The 20,941-nt window shown below is 29.9% G+C and overlaps 2 protein-coding genes across 2 annotated transcripts; one reads left to right on the top strand and one right to left on the bottom strand.

The window, feature by feature from the left end:
- Positions 1–9,653: 9,653 nt before the first annotated feature.
- Positions 9,654–13,713, top strand: LOC114298745 (profilin-1). The gene is made up of 3 exons (XM_028243355.2): positions 9,654–10,042; positions 11,550–11,687; positions 13,280–13,713. Exons 1-3 carry the CDS (start codon positions 9,920–9,922, stop codon positions 13,412–13,414), a joined length of 396 nt encoding a protein of 131 aa, XP_028099156.1. The 5' UTR covers positions 9,654–9,919; the 3' UTR covers positions 13,415–13,713.
- Positions 13,714–16,799: 3,086 nt separating this feature from the next.
- LOC114298727 (agamous-like MADS-box protein AGL15) lies at positions 16,800–17,228 on the bottom strand. The gene has a single exon (XM_028243346.2). The coding sequence runs from the start codon at positions 17,226–17,228 to the stop codon at positions 16,800–16,802; it is 429 nt and encodes a 142-aa protein (XP_028099147.2).
- Positions 17,229–20,941: the final 3,713 nt, after the last annotated feature.

Genomic DNA, 20,941 nt, shown 5'->3' with positions numbered 1-20,941 from the left:
TTAATAGTGGTGTGTTTTCGCCAAGAATTGAGTTGATTGATCTTCTGCAACTTGTTATCAGCACAAAAACCTGAAAGAGTAACATCTCTGTCATCCAATGGTGCAACTTTATTTTTATTTCATTTTGGTTAAATTTTGCTTTATGATAGAGTAATGTTAGAGATCTCAAAAATTCTACTCAATGTGTAATAGAATCTCTAACATTTTTGTTCATGATATTTAACAGAACCCGAACAGGAGTGGAAAATCATGCAGATTATAGTTTCTTAATAACTCTCTTGATTGTCTTGGAAACTAAAGCAAAAACCCTTTAGCCGACTTCAAATCCTCTCTAGATTTCTTTCAAGCGACGGTCCAGATCGGGCCACGTCACCCTCAAAGAAATGGATAAATTTCAAAAAACACACTTTTTCTCGAACACTCTCTCTCCCTCCCTCACTCACACGCACACGTCCCACCACACTCTCTCTCTCTCTCACATTTCTAATAAAAAATTAAAAAAATTATTTTAATCCTTTTCATTTTATTTTAATAATATATATAATTTTTATAAAATTAATATCATTCAAAATATACTTTTAAAATGAGACTTTAACATTAAATATATTTAATAAAAATTTAAAATAAATAAAAAGTAATTACTATATTTAGTTATGTTTTTAAATTATTATTTTTAAAATATAAAAATTATTTTGATGAAAATAAACACACAAAAGTAATATATTTTTGAAATTCTCAAAAACAATTTTCATTCTCAAAAAAAAAAATCATATAAAAATGAATATTTTAATTTAATTTTATTAACCAAACGAGTTTATAATTTTTTTAAAAGAAAATAAAAAATGAGTTGCACTTATGTACAGATTGGATTTGTGTTTTAAAGAAAATAAAAACATGTTTGATTTGTACTTGTGCACAAATTGTATTTGTGTTTTAAAAAAAATAAAAACATGTTTGATTTGCACTTGTGCACAGATTGGATTTGTATTTTTTATTTCTTTTAAAAAAAAATTATAAACTCGTTTGGTTAATAAAACTAAGTTAAAAGTCATTATTCTTATATAATAGTCATTATTCATATAATTTGTGTGTGTTTGTTTTCATCAAAATAATTTTTATATTTTAAAAATAATAATTTAAAACATAACTAAACATAGTAATTATTTTTTATTTATTTTAAATTTTTATTAAATATATTTAATATTGGTTTCATTTTAAAAGTATATGTTCAATGATATTAATTTTATAAAAATTAATATTTTATATTAAAAATTATATATATATTATTAAAATAAAATGAAAATGATTCAAATAGTAGTTTTTGTAATTTTTTATTAGAATGAGAGAGAGAGAGAGAGGGGGGGAGAGAGTGAGTGTGAGTGTGTGGGGGGGGTAGGGATGGCAATTTGAACCCAGCCCGACGGGGACCCGATCCCCCGATCCCGAATTAGGCTGTTTTTCTCTGAAAAATATCCCCAATGGGACGGGGATGGTATTTAAAAATTAATCTCCGATCACTTTCGGGCCGGGGACGGGGATAAGTGTCCCGTCCCCGTCCCCGTTAGTCCCCGAAATAAAATTACCATTTTACCCCTCCTATATATATAAACCCAACCCTCCTCTAACACTCACTGTGCGTCTCATTTCCCTTCCTTTACTTTCTCTCTCCCTTTCCCTCCCTCACTCACTCGGATTTCACCAAACCTCCTCTCACTCACACTCACTGGGTCTCTCACCTCCGTCCCTCTTACTCTCTCTCTCCCTTTGCCTCACTCACTCTTAGAGTCACTGCGTCTCTTATCTCTCTCCGTCTTTCTCTTACTCTTACTCTCTCTCTCCCTCTCCCTCACTCACTCTCATCATCGTCATCATCATCCAGATCCACCACCATGAAGCCACCGATCTGAATCATGAAGCCACCGACGCGAAGCCACCAAGCTGAACCCACCGATCTGAACCATCAAGCCACCGATCTAACAAATCGTGGTCCGTGAACCGTCAAGCCACGGATCTGAACAACTCTCTCTCTCTCTCTCTCTATATATATATATATATATATATATGTGTGTGCGTGTGTGTGTGTATAATCAACAAATCTGTTGTTGATGAACAAATTTTTTTTTTTTTTTTTTAAGTTGTTGATCGAGTGTTGTTCATATATAGATTACATTTTTTGGATGATTATTGTTGATGAACAAATTTGTTGTAGATCTGTTATTGAGAATTGGGAATTGCGTCTGTTGATGAACAAATTTGTGGTAGATCTGTTTTTGAATCTGTTTTTTCTTTTTTCTTTTTTTTTTTAACTGGTTTTTGAATCTGTTGTTCAGAATTGAGAACCACGTCTCTCACCTCCCTCCCTCCCTCTTACATTTTTTTTATTGTTGTTCTTGTGTGTGTTAGAACAGATCTGGCGTGGATTTTTCGAGGTCGGGGAAACCCGATCCCCGTTAGGGGGCGGGGATGGTGGAGGAGATGGGTTCCCCGTCGGGGACCGGGGCCGGGGCCGGGGCCGGGGAGTTTTTTGTCATCGGGGATCGGGGACGGGGAGTGGCATCCCCGGCCCCGCCCCGCCCCGCCCCGTTGCCATTCCTAAGGGGGGTGTTTGTGGCACGTGTGCTTGTGATTGGGGGAGGGAGGGAGAGAGGGAGAGTGTGTGTTTTGAAATTTTTTTGTTTAAAGAAATAAATTTGAGTCATGCATTTTTTGAGGATGACGTGGCCCAATTTAGGCCTTCTCTCGGAAGAAATATCGGAGAGAGAGATGATCTGGACTCCTTTTTTCACCTCTAATCACTCTTTCGCAACCGATTCTGTCTGGCCACCTCTTTTGTCGGCCACCATTTTTGACAATTCCTCATGCTCTGCCCACACCTTCAAGCAACAGGGCCGGCCCTGGGCATAGGCCTATCAGACTATGGTCTAGGACTTCTCAAAATAAATTTAAAAAGAAATTCCTTTTTATTATAATTTAGTGTAATATATTAGATGTGTTTTAAATTTAAAAAAAAAAAATTAAAGAATGCACAAACTAACTTAAAATATATTGATCCATTAAAAAATTGAAAGACTCATTCAAAAAAATTAATATTATTATCCATTGAAAATAAACTCAAAAAAGGGCTCCCTCCTATTATAATTTACTGTAATATATTAGACATGTTTTAAATCAAAAAAAAAAATTAAGAAAGGCCCAAATTAACTTAAAATAAATTTAAAAAATTGAAAGGTCTGTTTAAAATAATTAGCATTGTTATCTATTGAAAATGATTTTATAAAAAACCAAATTATGCAAGCATGATTGATTTATTTACTTCTAAAAATACAAGAAGAGCGAGGATAAAGCGACAGTTATTAGTTGTTGTAATGTAATGCTAAGTATTTTTTGTGATTTTGACACAAATCTTTTGTCTTTTACCTTCAATATTTTTTTTATTTTTTTTTCATTGAATGAAAAAAAAATGTGAAGACCCCCAAAAATTTATTAATTGATTATCGGTTTTGGGCCTCAAAAATCTCAAGGCCGGACCTGTCAAGCAATCATTAATTTTTGGCAATTTTTTAACAACTCACAAAATATATATATTTTTCTGGTTTAAACTTTTTAAAACAAATATATATATATATATATATATGAATATATTTCTTAAATTTCTGTAATTTTTCTTTTTAAAAAGTCACCAAACTTTTATGCATATTTCAAATACTTGGACAAGTCATCCAGTGAATTTATTCGAACTCAATTATTTTGATTTTATATTTAAACTTGAATCATTTAATTCAATATATTTTTTTTAGATAAATAAGTCATAAATTAAAAATAAAAAATATACACAAATAGAAGGGACATGTGCGAGACCCTAACTCCACCTATACAGAGAACAAAATGGGACAAAAATATTTAAACAATCAGCCTAAAAATAGCCTAAAAAGACATGCCAAACAGAGAACAAAATGGGACAAAATAATTTCAACATAAAAAACAACTTCAATATTTGGCTCGTTCAAAAAATATAAATCAATACTTGGCCAAACTTTTAAAAATCAAACCAATTTTTCGCCCAAAATAATTATAAAAAAAAAAAATATTGGAAGACTAATTTCACCAAACGTTCTAAATTTGACCAAAAACTTGATTATATAAAACCAAAATAATAAAAGGTAAAAAAATAATAGTAACAAAAAATTAAAAATGATTATTAAGGCCAAATTTGGGAAGTCTCAAAAAAGTCAAAAAGTCAAAAAGTTACTCAAAAAGTTAAAAAGTTATCACTATTCACCAAAAGTCAACAATTACAACTGCACAACTCTCAATACTACTTTTCTCCTACACATTAATTTATACAATTTTTTAATATACATTTTTTCATAAAAAGTCAAAAAGTTAACCCAAACATTCATATTTTCAACCTCAACTTTTTAGTCTAAAAAGATAAAAAGTACACTTATTTAGGACACTTCAAACAACCTCTAATTGTACATTTGGTACATGTTATTATGGGGCTGTTTACAGTTTTCTATTTTAGAAATTTGTGTAAGACTGTTTTGTATAACTTTTGCATTATAAGGCATAAATAATTTAAATAAACTGACTATTATTAAAAAGTTGGTTAAAAGTTAATTTTTAATTTTTTTTTTAGAAAATGTGTAAAGAAATGATGTGACATAAAAAAGTGAAAAAACTAATTTTTTGGCTTTTAACCCAATTGCCAAAATAGGCCTAAGGGGAGAGGTGATTTTAGCTTATATAGGGTTATTTTGAGAAGTTGGTTAAAAATTAATTTTTTAATTTTTTTATTTTTTTAAAAAAAATGTATAAAAAAATAGAATGATGATATGATCGAAATAAATTAAAAGTTGGCTTTTGACTTTTAATCAAGCTCCTAAATTGAGCCATTATTTGATTATCATTTGTCAACTTATTAATATCTAATTATTATTTTTCATGTTGCTAGAAAGTGCACCAAACAAGTTCTTAGAATACTTAGAAAAATATCAAACAATTTTTTATATATTTTTTAAAAAGTGGACTTTAATCATTTCATCAAACTTGTATGAATTTATTAAATCCTTTACTAATTATTTTTCTTCAATCATATTTTTATTCAAATTTAATAAAATTATGAAAAAAAATAGAGATGATTTTTTAAATATAAAATGGTTAGAATAGATTTTTACGATAATTTTAGAATGTTAAAAAAAATTATGAAAAAGAGAGACTAGGGATTAAAGTGTTTCATATTGGATCAAACTTTTAACCAAATGTCCATCAAATTTGAGGGAAAAAAAAAAAAAAAAAAAAAAGATGGTAAGAATTGGAGGTGTTTTTTATTTTTATATCTGTCAATTTAATAATACAATATTTTAGAAAAATTTTAAAAATTAAAAATTGATAAAATACAAGTAAAACATATGTGGTACAAATTAGAATTATTCAGTGTGTTTGGTTTGAGTTTTTTGAAAATTGAATTTTTTAATTTTCATATTTTTTTGTTTTTAGTGAATATTTTTAAAATTTTAAATATTTTTTTTACTTTTTTAGATGCACCTTATTTAGATGTATCTAAAAAGTAAAAAATTTGTGAAAAAATATTTTTAAAAATTAATAAATACATAAAAATATAAAAAATATATTGAATTCTCGTATTTTTTGTATTTAGTGAATTTTTAAAAGATTTTTTTCAATTTTTTTTTTTTACTTTTTAGGTATATGTATGTTAGGTATGTTTAAAAATTAAAAAAATTGCTCAAAATATTAAAAAAATTCAGTAAAAACAAAAAAAACGGAAAATAAAAAAGTAGAATTTTCTGAGAAGTATTTTTGAAAAATGATAACCAAGCATAGTGATTATTATTTTGTTTAAATCACATTATAATAAGTCTCACAATTTTAGTATAATTAAAGCATTCTCTTGGTTATTTTATAGTACAAAATTATAAAAAAACACTCCACCAAACTTAATTATTGACTAACTATTTTAGTTGAATATCAAATTACTAGCTACATATAACTAGGAAAAGAGGAGTCAACAAATGAAATAAAGAATAGAAAGTTGGTTGGAGAATGTATTGAAAATGATGGTTAACTAAAATAAAAAAATAGACTTTTAATTAAAATTTAATTAAAAATTTGATTATTTTAATGAAAATGCTCTTATACCTACTTTAATTTTAGTAAAATTAAAAACTAACAAAGATAGTATTAAGGCATAATGATAAATAAGGAATAATATGTATTTCATTTTTATTTATCATTTATCTAAGAGAAATTGTAAAAATGTGTAACAGAGCTTAAAAAATTAAAAAAAAATCTTCACATCTCTGTTCTCTCTCTCACGGATTAGTTTGGTATTGACTTTTTAGTGAATTTTTTGTGTTGATATTTTTTTAGGCTGACTTTTTTAATCTCGATTTTTATTTCAGAATTTTTTTTATATTTTTGTGGAGAAATTTTTTAAGGGGTTTTTTTTTTAAGCTCCCTAATAATAACAATTTTCTGCATAAAGGACATTAAAAAATGTAATACTGCCTCAGGTCTCTAACCAAAATACCCACGCATTTTATCAATTTCTTGGACCAAAATACCCTACGTCTGTTCATCTTCAAATGAGTTGAATGTTGACAAGATCAGCAGAGATGAGCTTTACGAGTATTGGTCTCAAGTCATTGATCAGAGCTTCGATTCTCGACTCCAGATCTTCTTCGACATGTATGCATTATTATTTTTTCTTTTCAAAAAAATTTAATAGATGTATATATATATGATACATACATATATATATATATATATATATATACAATTTGTTGCTTACTGTCTTGACTAGTATATATATGATAATTAATCAATTAAGACCATTTGCAACCATAATCAAACAGTCACTCTTGGTTATCTTATCTATGGTTGCAAACATATATATATATATATGATACATACATATATATATATACAATGTCAGCACATATATATATATATATATATCCAGTGTTGAATATAACATCTTCAGGTTCAAAATTTCTCTGAGTGTTGAATATAACGTCTTTTGATTTTTTGGGTTTAGTAGAATTGGAGTTTTTTCTGGAAAAGCAATATTTGGACCCCTACTTGAAGAATATTGGAAAAAGAAGCTTGAGGAAGAGGCAGCAGTAGAGGAAGGCTTAAAGTAATCCAGAGAAATTTGAATTTTCTCTGGATTTAACCCAGAGAAATTTGAATTTTCTCTGGATTCAACCCAGAGAAATTCATACCATTAAGTTTAAAGAAAATCTATCACAAACTCATAGAAGAACTATTAATTTGTTTGTGCAGGAAATTGTGATTGAATCAGCAGCAGCAAAACCAATGACAAATTGATAAAATCAGAGTTTTATCGTTCCAGAGAAATTCTGGACCAGAGAAATTTGAAATTTCTCTGGGTTGAATCCAGAGAAATTCCTGCGAAGTCCAGAATTTCTTTGCTTCCAACTGATGATGGGTTGCTTTCCTTCCAACTGTCAAAATTGAACTGCTTTCTGTACATTTGGGGCTTCTTATTGAAGCTTCTTGTGTTCTTGTTTTTGTAAATTTCTCTGGCTTGCTACTACTCTATTGGTGTGGCTAATTTTCTCTGGCATTTATAATTTTCTCTGGCCAAATTACTTTTCTTACTTGTGTGTCTAATTTTCTTTGGCAGCATTTATAATTTTCTCTGGCCACATTGTGTTTATGTCTTGTGTCTAATTTTCTATGGCATATTTATTTTGTTCAATGCTACCTTGTAATTTTCTCTGGGATTACAAGGTAATTTTCTCTGTCAAGGTAATTTTCTCTGTAATTTTCTCTGTTGCTACCTTGAAGAACCAATAAGCATCAAGATCAAGACACCAACTTCAAGGGTGATTTTCACTCAACTACAAGCTTAACATTTTCTCTGTCATTTTCATTGGATTATAATAACAAACCTATGATTTTCTCTATACTACAAAGAAAAGTCCAGAAACATGAATAGTGCAAAAAAAAAAAAATGAAAAGTGCAAAGAAAACATATCAGAAAACTTTGAAAAGTGCAAACATATAAAAACACAACATATAAGTCCAGAGAAATTTGTAATACTTATCATTTGTAATACAATCATATGATTTTCTCTGGACTACAAAGAAAAGTCCAGAGAAATTTGTGAACTTATGTTTATGTCTTGTGTCTAATTTTCTATGGCATATTTATTTTGTTCAATGCACCATTTCCTCAAAATTTCTCTGTCGTGTAATTTTCTCTGTCATGTTTATGTTGCTACCTTGTAATTTTCTCTGTTGTGTAATTATTGCTACCTTGTAATTTTCTCTGGGATTACAAGGTAATTTTCTCTGTCAAGGTAATTTTCTCTGTAATTTTCTCTGTTGCTACCTTGAAGAACCAATAAGCATCAAGATCAAGACACCAACTTCAAGGGTGATTTTCACTCAACTACAAGCTTAACATTTTCTCTGTCATTTTCATTGGATTATAATAACAAACCTATGATTTTCTCTATACTACAAAGAAAAGTCCAGAACCATGAATAGTGCAAAAAAAAAAAAAAAATGAAAAGTGCAAAGAAAACATATCAGAAAACTTTGAAAAGTGCAAACATATAAAAACACAACATATAAGTCCAGAGAAATTTGTAATACTTATCATTTGTAATACAATCATATGATTTTCTCTGGACTACAAAGAAAAGTCCAGAGAAATTTGTGAACTTATATTCACTTTCAATATAATAAAAACAAAAACACATTAACATCAAGAGACAAAAATATATTAAACACAAGCACATAAAAAAATCACAGAGAAAATCTGTTATGTTCACAAAACACTTAATTCAAAAAAAAATTTAAAAAAAAACAAAACATTTACTGCTCTATTGCTACGTCTGTAAATTTCTCTGCCTACTTACAATTTTCTCTGTGATTTTCACTGCACTACAAGTTTACAATTTTCTCTGTGATTTGAGTTCAATTATAGTAACAAACCTGCAATTTTCTCTGCACTACACAAAAAATGCAAAGTGAACAAAAAACAGAGCACAAAACGCAGAAAAACAGAGCACCAAAAAGGAACTCATAACCATGTTGACAGAGAATGAAAAAGCAACTCCAAAAATCAAAATCAACTCCATCGAAAATTCATCAATAATAGATAATGAAAAATTAACTTCAAAAATCAAAAAGAACAACACTGAGTTCGTCTCTCTCACATTGATCAAAACTAAAAACAAAAACCTAATTCAACACCTACACGATCAAATCAAATCAAAAATTGAAAACTTATCTATTTCAACTCCACATGAAATCAAATCAAACACAATGAACCAGATTTCAACTCCTACACGATCAATCAACACCTACAAACAACGAACATGATTTCAACTCGTACAGGATTTCAACACCTACAAACAACGAACAGGATTTCAACACCTACAAAACCCTAGAAAATCTCCACAAAAATCTGAATCGTCAAATTCATCCTCACGTAATCTCCCACAAAATATCAATATGATCTTTAGCTGCCAAATTGAAAACAACGTATATTATAAACAAGGGTAAGACAGGTATTTTACACTCTAAAATAACATTGAGGGACCTTAGGCTACAAAAGAACACATTGTGGACCTAATCCATTACTAAAAGTTGGATAGGGACCTTAAACCGATTTTCCCATTTTTTAAATAATTATAAAGAAAAAGTAATATTTTATTTTATTGACTTTTATAATTAATTTTGTGTTTTTATGATTATTCAACTCCAAAGCAAATGCCAAGCCAGGGCTCATAGAGCTAGCTTATTTTCAACGCAGCCTCAACTAGAATTCACATATACTTCTTCAATTCACAGCTGCGCAGTTTGCTCTTCTAATCCTAAAAATCCATCATCGAATCGAAGAAGATCGAAAATACAGTGAAAGATGTCGTGGCAAGCATATGTGGATGATCACTTGATGTGCGAAATCGAAGGCAACTACCTCTCCGCCGCCGCCATCATCGGTCATGACGGCAGCGTTTGGGCCCAAAGCTCCTCCTTCCCTCAGGTTTCTTTTCATCTCCAAATTTATTCAATTGGGTTTGGTTCCTTGATCTGAACCGCCATCTCCTTTATTGTTCATTTTTGATGTGTTGTTGTAGTGAAAATGATGAGATATCTGAAGCTATTTAACTTTTGTAATTATTATCGGTTCCATCGAATTGATTTCTGTAATTTGGATCTGGGTTTTTCTCTTTATTTCGAGTGTTTTATTTATTTTTGTCTGGATTTGCTTGGTTTGCCCATTCTTCAATTAGAGTATATATATAATATATACACATTAATACACTCACCAAAATTGATATATACAGAAAAAGAATATACGAATTCTATTTTCTAGAGCATAAGCTGAGAAAGCTGATATTTCTTCCAATTTTTTATGTTTTATTTTTTTATTCTGGGTTTGTTTATTTGTTTGTGTTGTATAATTATACAGGCCCGTGTAGATTTTACTTGTTTTTGGGTGCTCAATAGGCTTGCAAATAATTCAATTACGTTTCATTTCATATCCAAAATACTATTTTTGGATCGAGGTTTTTGGGTGGTTATTGTGCATATATATACATTAATACACTCACAAGATGGATATTTACACAACATATTTATATATATATATATATATATATATGAATTATATTTTCAAGATTAAGCTGAGAAAGCTGATATTCCTTCCAATTTTTTATTCAGGTGTGTGTAGATTTTACTTGTTTTGGGGTGCTCAATAAGCTTGCAATAACAAGCCCTTTGTTTACTACCCTTGTCTCTGATTTTACTAGAAAGAACAGGTTTGGCCACACCCAACTTTCTTTTTAAGGGCATGGGTTTTATTTCAGCCACTTTGCTTCATTTGTCTAAATTTATATGCCCCATGGTATAATGGGGACAAGAAAGCATTGTATCAATTCAGTGGAAGTGGAGTGAGATGTTGAGCATTCATGAAGGAACCACAAATTGCTTTTTGGTTGCAACTACTGAGTTCTAATTGGGAGGCTAATTATGTGACTCTGATTGTCTTTAGGATTGTTGAATGATAAATTTTCAGGAGACGTTGGACTCGTTCAATTTTTTCCATATGTTGTACATGACAAAAATATTCACACAAGTTTAGGGTTTGGAATCCATATTACCTAGGAGGTTGTGATTGTCTATTATGTATTCTTTCATTATTATGTCAAATATATTTTTTCATAACTGATACTGTGTCCTTGATTTTATGGATGTAAACAATGAGTGCATGGCCTTACTTCTAAACTTTGTATGCAATTGTTCTGCTCGCGTGTGTGTGCATTGTGTGTATACTGATGCATGTTTTGAAATTGTTCTGATTAAAAGAACAGTCTCATATGTTTTGCTTTCTGTGTATGTTTTAGTAATCAAGTTGGTCTAGGGGTGGATAATTAATTGAAGCATCCACTAGCTGTCTACAGGATACATAAATATGATTTATATAAGTTTTTTCTTTTTATTTCCTTTTGTGGAACTTACATTAACTGTTTATTTGATTGATTTTGCAGTTCAAGCCTGAAGAAATAGCTGCAATTATGACTGATTTTGCTGCACCTGGGTCACTTGCACCGATTGGCTTGCACTTTGGTGGCACAAAGTATATGGTGATCCAAGGTGAACCAGGGGCTGTTATAAGAGGAAAGAAGGTAATGGTTCAATTGACTTCACACCGTATTACTTCATACTTTGTATTACATTATATAAGAATGCGTTTTTTCAAAAAATTTATTGTTTTGGATCAGTCAAACTAAAAAAATTAATTTATTTGTATTGACTCTTGTAGTTATCATCTTAGAACTCTATATCTGGGAATCAAGTTATGGCATGTTAGAATGGCATTGTCTACCTTTTAACATGATATTTCTACGTAATAATTATCACGTTAAGTGGAACTGTATTAAAGTTCATGTATTTGTGAATTCATGGAAACCTAAAATGACAGTACTGGGGGGGCTATGGTAATTTCTTATATTTTGTCATGGCATAAATTTATGCGATGGATTTTCGTGTTAGATAACACAGGAGCACAAAAAGGCCATCCAAATTCAAAGGAACTTCAAAACCATGCCTTGGATTTATGCTCCTGGCACAGATGACTATAACATCTACGAGTCCCAGAATTACGTGGACCCATGGATATGTATTTTCCAATTAGCTCTATTTCTCAGTGAAGTCTAAGGCTATTATAATTTATATCTGGTCTGAACCCATGTTGTTTTCAGCTTTTGTTTTGTTCTGTTTTCCACTTAGACCCAAATTCGCCATTCTATGATGCATAAGGCTCCACTTGCATGCATGCATTCCTTTTCTTGTGTTAAATCTTCTCTTTTAGACCACTTTTACATTTCAATATCTTCATTTCAAACAGACTCATTTGTTGCATATGTCATTCTTAACTGCGGCACATATATGGTGCTATAAAACACAGCTAGCCTTATAGTTCTTCCCTATAGGGTATAGAGTTTCCCTCCAGCTTAACAAGAGTTCTATGCTGTTAAAACTCCCAAAACATGTTTCTACTCTATTGGTCAGGCAACATCCTTCTAAATCTCCCGTGAATGATAACCAATCTGAAATGAATGTTGTCTTGAGACACAAACACTATTAACTAAAACTCTTATGCACTCATGGCCAAACATGATTGGTTGCTCAAATATTAATGTACTTTTCATTTTCTGGGCAACCAATCATGTTTCGCAATGTATACATTTAGCAAGAGTTTAAAAGTGTGTGTCTCCAGAGTCTACTCTTATTCATCTGACATTCCAGTTCCAAACTGTTGTCTATTTAAGAAAGAAAAATGGTGGTTTTATAGATGATGTTGCTCTCTTTAGAATTCTAGTAATACAGTGTATCATGTTAGTGAAATGTATTTGCTATTCTAGTTCACTTAAATTTGCTATGGTTATTTGGGATGTGGTTGGTTGCACAAGTGATGATTGCCATTGTGCTGGTCCTGGTGCCACATTTGTTGATAAATCAAGTGCCAACATATTGAATTAATACCAGTTTGTATTCTCTTCGACTTTGGCTGATAACTTGCAGTTTGTATTTTGACCCTTTTACTGTTTATCCTATGGCCTTTGTTGTTTTGATTGTTCTTAATTTTAGTTTGAAAAAGATTGTGATAGTATAGCTTTGATATTCCAAATTTGAAAATGACAATATAATTCAATTAATACCCAAATTTCTCATCATATTGTGCCAAAACTAAACTACTATATTTGTTTGTTTTCAGGGCCCTGGTGGTGTTACTGTCAAAATGACCAGTCAAGCTTTGATCATTGGAATATACGATGAACCTATGACCCCTGGCCAGTGCAACATGATTGTGGAAAAGCTTGGTGATTATCTCATTGAACAGGGTCTCTAGTTGCATTTGTTTGTTTTTTTGCTTTTATTTTCTTTTCTCCATTTCTTTTCTTCTCTCTCTCTCTCTCTCTGGAGCCTGCATCCATCTATTAGAAGTTGGAATTGTTGCGATGTTGTTGTATTTATATCTTTCAAAGTAGTGGAGAACTTGGTGTGGATTGTTGCTTGGAAAATGAAGAATTTGGTCACTTCCTTTGTCAGTGTACCCTCCCTTTGAAAGGGGTTATGTTTGATATTTGCTGTATCGTAAACAATTACTGATTTTGGGCTTTAATGGAAGTGTTTCTGTTAGATTGAAAATTCATATTCATGTAATATTATTATCTTGTTCACTGTTGGGAGTTTGATGTGAAAGCATTTCTCCTTGATATTGAAATAGCCAATGTTGTTACCTGTTTTGTTACCTTTCATATTCCGTCCATTTGAAATTAGATGTCTTCTTTCCACAATATATATATATATATATATATTTGCAACTCATCCAAGTAATTTATGTTTTTGCTTATAGTTTTTTCTTAATTTAATTCGGTTCAAGGGGCAATACAAGAGAGTGAAAAAAGTATAATGTAAAGAGTGCAAGGGAGTTTCTATTTGTATACACCATACTTTTTCTTAACTAAAACACAATTTTGTAAGTTATATTTTTTACCATTTTATTTCCATAATACCCTTACTATTACACTGTATTTGGTTAGAAGATTTGAGGAGAGTTTTACAAAGGGAAAGAAAAAAAGAATGTAAAATTAGGTAAAATGTAGATATATTTTATTCACATTTTATTTACTTTTTCTATTTTTCTTTTCAAATTCTTTCTTAGATCTCTCAATCAGGCACCGCATAAATCTTCAAATCCTAATTTTAACTCACTCCGGCCACCTCTGTTGGTTTTGGGGCCTTGCCCCCTCTCCTCCGCCACCTTCACCACTTGTCAACTCCTTCATCTTCCATCTTGTTCCTCTCCATCACATCTCTTCCACCTCGTTGGATCTAAAAGCTTACCCCTAACCTTTTTCTTCTTCTTCTTCTTCCTCCACAGTGATGGAGTTGGCAGTGGTGGGTTGGGAGGAGGGTGTTGTCCTTGATGGTAATTTGCTTGAAAGATTGAATGGACTAACATTAAGACCTTGTTTGTTTTAATTTGAAGGTGGTAGGATACTAAAAATTCAATAGATCCCACATAAATTATGTTTATTTGGAACCATACGAATCCCCCTCCAATGGATATTAGCAATCTCATGAGGTGGTTGGGTTTCACAATCCAATTTTATAGAATTGGAGATAAAAATATCATTTCTCTCACACTTTATTTTAATAACAAACATACTTTTTATATATTAAAAAGTTTTATGTAAATTCATAAATTTAATCTCAACTAACTAATATATATTATCATACTGCTACACAAACAAACACAATTTGACATATATCTCTAATCTAATACCCATTATACTAATGATCTCATCCAATCCAACGTAATTCAACTAACAAACAGACTTCTACGATGACCCACTTAATGTGTTGCTATTTCTCATTTATTGAAAGCACCACATAAAAAATACTAAGAATGAATATGATACGGACTGAGCCAAGTTTAAGTTAGGCTTATACTATACAATAACACTTCAAATAATTTTTCAAATCTAGCCCAATCTCAGATCGAGCTTATATTTTAATACCAAGCCCATCAAAAAAAAAAATGATAATCCCAGCCATACAACCCTAATATTATTTAATATATATATATTTTTAATCAACGAGTGTGTTTTTAAGCTCAACCCATATTATAATTGAACCTTAAAAAAAAAAAAAGGCAACACAATCGGTTTAAACTACGATTTCAAATCTTAAAATTTAGGATAAATTACAAATATATCTCTTGAATTTTGTTTAAAATATAATTTCCCTCCTCTAATTTTGAAAATTATATCCCATCTCTTGAAATTTCTATTTTCATAACAAATAGCCTTTTTTTTCATTAATAAATCATCTAGTCAATTAACAGTTTCTAATGATATGAAAGATTTATTTCAATTAATAATTTATGTTATTTCTTATTTTTTTCAATTAATTTTGTTAAATAAAAAATTATGACAAGAAAAGTATTTATAATTTTTCAAACAACATGACAATTTATATTTTAAAAAAATCTTAAAAAATATATTTGTAATTTATCCTACAATTTATGGATAGATTTGGGCCTGTTTTGCAATTATTAGGCTTACACAAGTTCAAACTTAAATAAGTAAACAAATAATCAACGGTGGTGCATGTAGTGTACTCGTTAGTGTATTAACACTAGTTATGATATTATTATTGACCCTATTTATTAATCATATTACAAATTTTAAAAACTTTTTAAATTATGCAATATCATTAATTAATATAATAATTAGTACATATAGGATTATTCAATAATCAATGACTACAAATAACTCACAATAATAGAAAAATAAATTACCATATCGGATCCTAACAACTCATACTTAACCTGTAAACAATATGACATGTTACTCCGAAATGGAAAGGACCATATAATCGTCACGAAAGAAATGCTTGCGTGGCTTCTTGCAGCCTAACAAGCTTTACATAAGAGTAATATTATAATTTTACAATTTTTATCTCAAATTTTATTTAGAAACATTAATTTATAAGTCAGATTCATTTTGTATTTGAACTCACGTAATATCAATTTAATCTCTATCATTAATCATAATAAAATTTTCTAGGACGGTGGGATTTTCCTTTAAATAAACCATAATTAGTAGTCTCAAAATAATTCTTAAAGATAGAGAGAAAGCGTATGAAACTGTGACAAATATGGAGAGCGAGAGAGGTGGGAATTGAAAATTTTAATAGATGTGGACTAAATTTTTTTTTAATTTTAAAGACATATACTAAGAAAATTTAAATTTGAAGTGGGATGTGTATAATTATAATATGTCTATAAATGTCTTTTCTCTGCATGAAAAAAATTGTCCTTATGACAATATACTGTAATTGTTTAAAGGGGGGATTCTCACCAAATGCCCGAAAACAATTCTTATGTGTTGAAAATTTTTACTTGTTCATGAAGCAATCCTTCATGTCAATCACAGATCAATTGATTTGGAGCAAATTGCATTGAAGAACACAAGAACATACACCTAATTTCTTGATTACTTGTCACACAAGAAAGGTGAAGAACATTGAGAAAATAAAAGGGCAAACGGTTTTTCCCATATAATGCAATGAATAAATTCAACTCTTCTCATAATCAATGGTAGAACATACTTACATACATAATCCTAAACAAAATTTGAGTGAGTCAATTTGTCAAACAGCTTATAAGCAATACCTAATAAAAAAAAAATACTTAATTACATCATATAATTCAATTAAATTCATCATCAAACAAGTAAAGAATCAACAAAACCGTCATCGATTTTCTCAGCCACTTTCGCTGCGATCTCTTCAAGCCCTTTCCTCAAGATTTCCAAATCTTCAATGCTATCACTCGCATTGAATTGCAGAGCATCCAACCAGGAACTCAACCGGTGGTGGTTCGCGGCGGCAGCCTCACAACCCTCTTCTGCCTTCTCTCCGGCGGCGGCGGTGGTGTTGAGGTAACGATCGACAAGGGCGTCAAATGAGGGCTCGCCGTGAGTGTAGAGACGGCCAGCGGGAGAGAAGGTGAGGATAGCGATGTTGGTGCCAGTGAGGGATCGAAGTTGTCGGGCTATGTTGAAGAGACCATGACGTCTCTTGGAGAATGTAACCATTCTCTGTCCTTCCTTCTCTACTCTTTTAATCTCAATTTTCTTTTTTCCGCTTCCCATCTTCTCCTTAATTCCACTCTCTCTCTAACAAAACTCAACTCCTTTAAATAAGCCCTAAGTCGATCTATGTCTCTCCGTAAGTTTCACTCTCACTCACTCACTCTCTCTCTCTCTCTCTCTCTCTCTCTCTCTCTCTCTCTCTGAAAACAAGACTCCTTTAAATAATCCCGAACAAAAGGTCGGTCTCTGTCTCTCCAAAACAATACGCATGCGTCCATGCCAAAATTTTGGCAAATTTTATTCACACAAATTTTTTTTTTTAATTTTTGTATATATTTCTCAATACACATTCTTATAAAATTAATTTTATATTTTTGTTTTTAGTACATCCCTCTCATGTTCCAATTATATCATAAACTAACACTCTTGTACACACACCACTTAACCATTTGTTCCACAGAGAATCGATTGTATGGACTTATTTTTTATTCCACCGACCTTGAAAACACAGCAACATCTTTCACAAGAAACCCCTCAACAAATCGCTCCATGGATCTTCAGATTATACAACAAACTACCTCCTTTGATTTCTAGTTACATCATCAAATTGATTCTTTCAATCAACAATCTAATTAACATCGAAAAAGTCATTAATTGGCATCGACTTGTATCAATATAGATCTTGAAACAATATCGTTTTATTTCAAACTCTATTAAAGACGTATAACTCTATCTATCTCTTATTTTTCATAAACTCTCATTTTTTTTTGGAAACAATTCGATTTTCCTTATTCGGTACTGGTTATTCGAATGAAAAAGGTTTATTTGATTTTTAACTTTCGAAACATGTAAAAAAAATTCAGAACTTGGTTTCCAAAATAAATTCTTAAATTCGAAAGTTGAGTTTCGATATCCAAATTCGGAACTTGATTTTCGAATAGAATTAATAATTTCGGCAGTTGATATCCGAAAAAAGGTAACATGTTTCGGCAATGGTTTACCGAATTAAAATCATGAAAAATAAAAAATTGCACAAAAAAACTTATATTTTCATTACTACTTTTGTTGTAACCAGGCATATTATTATTTGAATTTGAATTTCCATTGATTTGCAACTCTTTCATCACTAAAATTAAGAATTATGGTGGATTCTAATGACAAAATGATATAATCATGGGAGTATAAATTTAGACAGTAAAGCAATATGAGAGTACTGCTTTGCAAGCAATAGATGACTAACAATGGAGGAAGTGAGAAACAATAGAAAAATTAGGGTTTAGTTTTTTTTTTAAACTTCAAACATGTGCACTGAGTTTTTTTTTTTAATTTTTAAATAATGTGTACAAAAAAAACTTTGATTCAATGTTAATGATGTGTTTTGATGTCTATTATGGTCATTTTACTTAGGGTAAAATTATCATTAAAATAATATTTTATTAAATGTGTACATAGAGATAAATAGATGTATGGAAATAGAATTTCTCCAAAATTTTGAAAACCTATTAAACCATGAAAATTAACTCAAAAGACATAAATACCCCTTGATATAATTCTACTATCTTCCGTCCCAAACAAAACAACAATTCATCATATTCACATTACTATTACAATTCTCATATTAATCACTTCATTAACCACCTGCTACCACTTCATCATTAAGTTGATATTTGAGCTAAAATATCAAAAAATTATTCTCTATTTTTTTTTTTTTTTGTATATTTTTTCAAAATAAGTAAAGATGCTAACTGAAATAGTTAATTTCCAAATGAGTCCTTAGTTAATTATGAATTTTTAAACACAGTTTTTATTTTGTTATTTTTAGTAAATTTTTAAAAATATCTTAGTCAAAATTTTTGTTAGTTGAATTTTATTTTATTTTTTGACCAACAAAAGAAAATATTATTGATGAACCAAAGAGAATTACAACAATAGAGAAATCGGTAAGTACAAAAAGTATCGAAGCGAAAACAAATCAATCTCAACTAAGTTGGCACCGATAAGTCCGCCCTATCATCTGCTAGCACACCATCAAGAGTTGGTAAGTAACCAACCGCAAAAAACAATCAAAACAGAGGACACACAGCCAAGCACACACAAGAGCTCCAATGCTGATATAAGACATACAACACAAACCACCACAGCAACCTTCCTCAAGAGAGCTTGACAACATAACGAGGATACCAAAACTCTCCTGCATTCAGATCAAGGATACCAAAACTCTTTTGTTAGGTGTATTTAATTAAATATATTTAAAAAATAAAATATTTATGAAAAAAAATCTAAATATATATAATAAATATAAAAAAAAATACTAATATGTATTGGATTTTTGTATTTTGTGAAATTTGACAAATAACTCTTTAGTTTTATCTAGGTTGTTATACATCTAAGAAGTAAATAAATTTGACTGAAATATTAAAAAAATTTACTAAATGTACAAAAATATAGAAAACAAAAAAATAAAAAATTTAAAAATTATTTTGAAAACTCAACCCAAACAGAGTGATTATTCTTCTTTCTATTCTATTAATTCATGAATTGCTTAATTTCCCCCTTTTCCTATTCTCTGTACTTTATTAATTTTTTCACCATAATAAAGTTTCTCAGAAATTTAAAAATGAAAAAAAAAATAAAGGGCAGAAGAAATTTTGTTGTTTATTATTGACTTTAACTTTTGAATTTCTTGCATAATGTGCAATATATCTTCAAGATAATTGGAATAAGAAAACTTCGTACATAGGAAAAAAAATTCCTTATAAATAGAATTTTTAACAATTCAACACCATTTTAAATCACATATTCTTATTGCAAAAGTCTAAAGGGAACAAAAATGAGCACTGAAAAATATTTAAAATGTGTTGTACGGTGAAAATTTATTTAAATCTAGCTTCTGTGCCACGATTAAAATAAATTATAATTACATAATGCACTCATTTTGAGTTTGATGTTAATTATACTTGAAATAATTTCAATTATAATATATATTGTATATTATAAATATTTTAATTATATGTACTTAATTTTTTTTTTTTTTTCTCTTTAAACCTCCATTCAAAGAATGTTAGAAAATAAGGTGGGAAGAGTTATATATATCCCTTTTGTGAGGAAGTATTGTATTTGTTTGAGAATACAGATGCTATGATGATATAATTTATAAGTATATATTTGGGAAAATTGTAAATACATGGGGGAAAATTTTTGCACTACAAGTGAATTTTTTTTTTTATTTTTTACACAACTCTGATATATAGAAAGAGTTGCACTACACACAATAATATATTTACGCCACGCACATAATAAAATTATACCATCATAAAAATATAATTTTTTTTTACTTCTGTACTGGAATATAATTTCTCTTATATATTTAAGCTTCATATTATAAAGATGTGGTGAAAAAGGAAAGAGAAGACAAGTTGACTTTATGAATGGCATTATGAAAATTCTACTTACTTGTTTACAATTTTTCAAAAATACTTTTTAAAAAAATTTTAGTTACACTTTTCAAAAATCTTTTTGATTGTTTATTATGAGTGATTCTACTTATACTATTACTTTATCTTTTTATACCTTTTATCTCATTACACCTCTCAAAAAAATGTGATTTTCATTGTACCTATTATATTACCAAAACTAATCATAAAATAAGACTCTTCAAAATCCTTTTATCTCTTTATACCAATAGTTTTTGGAGGGAAAATAGGGGAACGGAGAAGACGCAAGGAAGACAATGAGTGGAGCTCACAGCGAGGTGTCTGTTTGGTTACACAATG

This window comes from Camellia sinensis, chromosome 13 (genome assembly GCF_055761805.1).
Source record: "Camellia sinensis isolate YWXY chromosome 13, ASM5576180v1, whole genome shotgun sequence".
Lineage (NCBI taxonomy): Eukaryota > Viridiplantae > Streptophyta > Magnoliopsida > Ericales > Theaceae > Camellia > Camellia sinensis.
The sequence above is the reverse complement of the archived record's forward strand: the minus strand, read 5'-3'. Positions and strand labels throughout refer to the sequence as shown.

Excerpts from the sequence above, each read along its gene's own strand:
- LOC114298745 (XM_028243355.2), top strand. The coding sequence starts at position 9,920 with ATGTCGTGGCAAGCATATGTGGATGATCACTTGATGTGCGAAATCGAA. Across the intron at positions 10,043-11,549 it reads AAAGCTCCTCCTTCCCTCAG|TTCAAGCCTGAAGAAATAGC; the intron begins GTTTCTTTTCAT and ends TTGATTTTGCAG. Across the intron at positions 11,688-13,279 it reads CTGTTATAAGAGGAAAGAAG|GGCCCTGGTGGTGTTACTGT; the intron begins GTAATGGTTCAA and ends GTTTGTTTTCAG.
- LOC114298727 (XM_028243346.2), bottom strand. The coding sequence starts at position 17,228 with ATGGGAAGCGGAAAAAAGAAAATTGAGATTAAAAGAGTAGAGAAGGAA.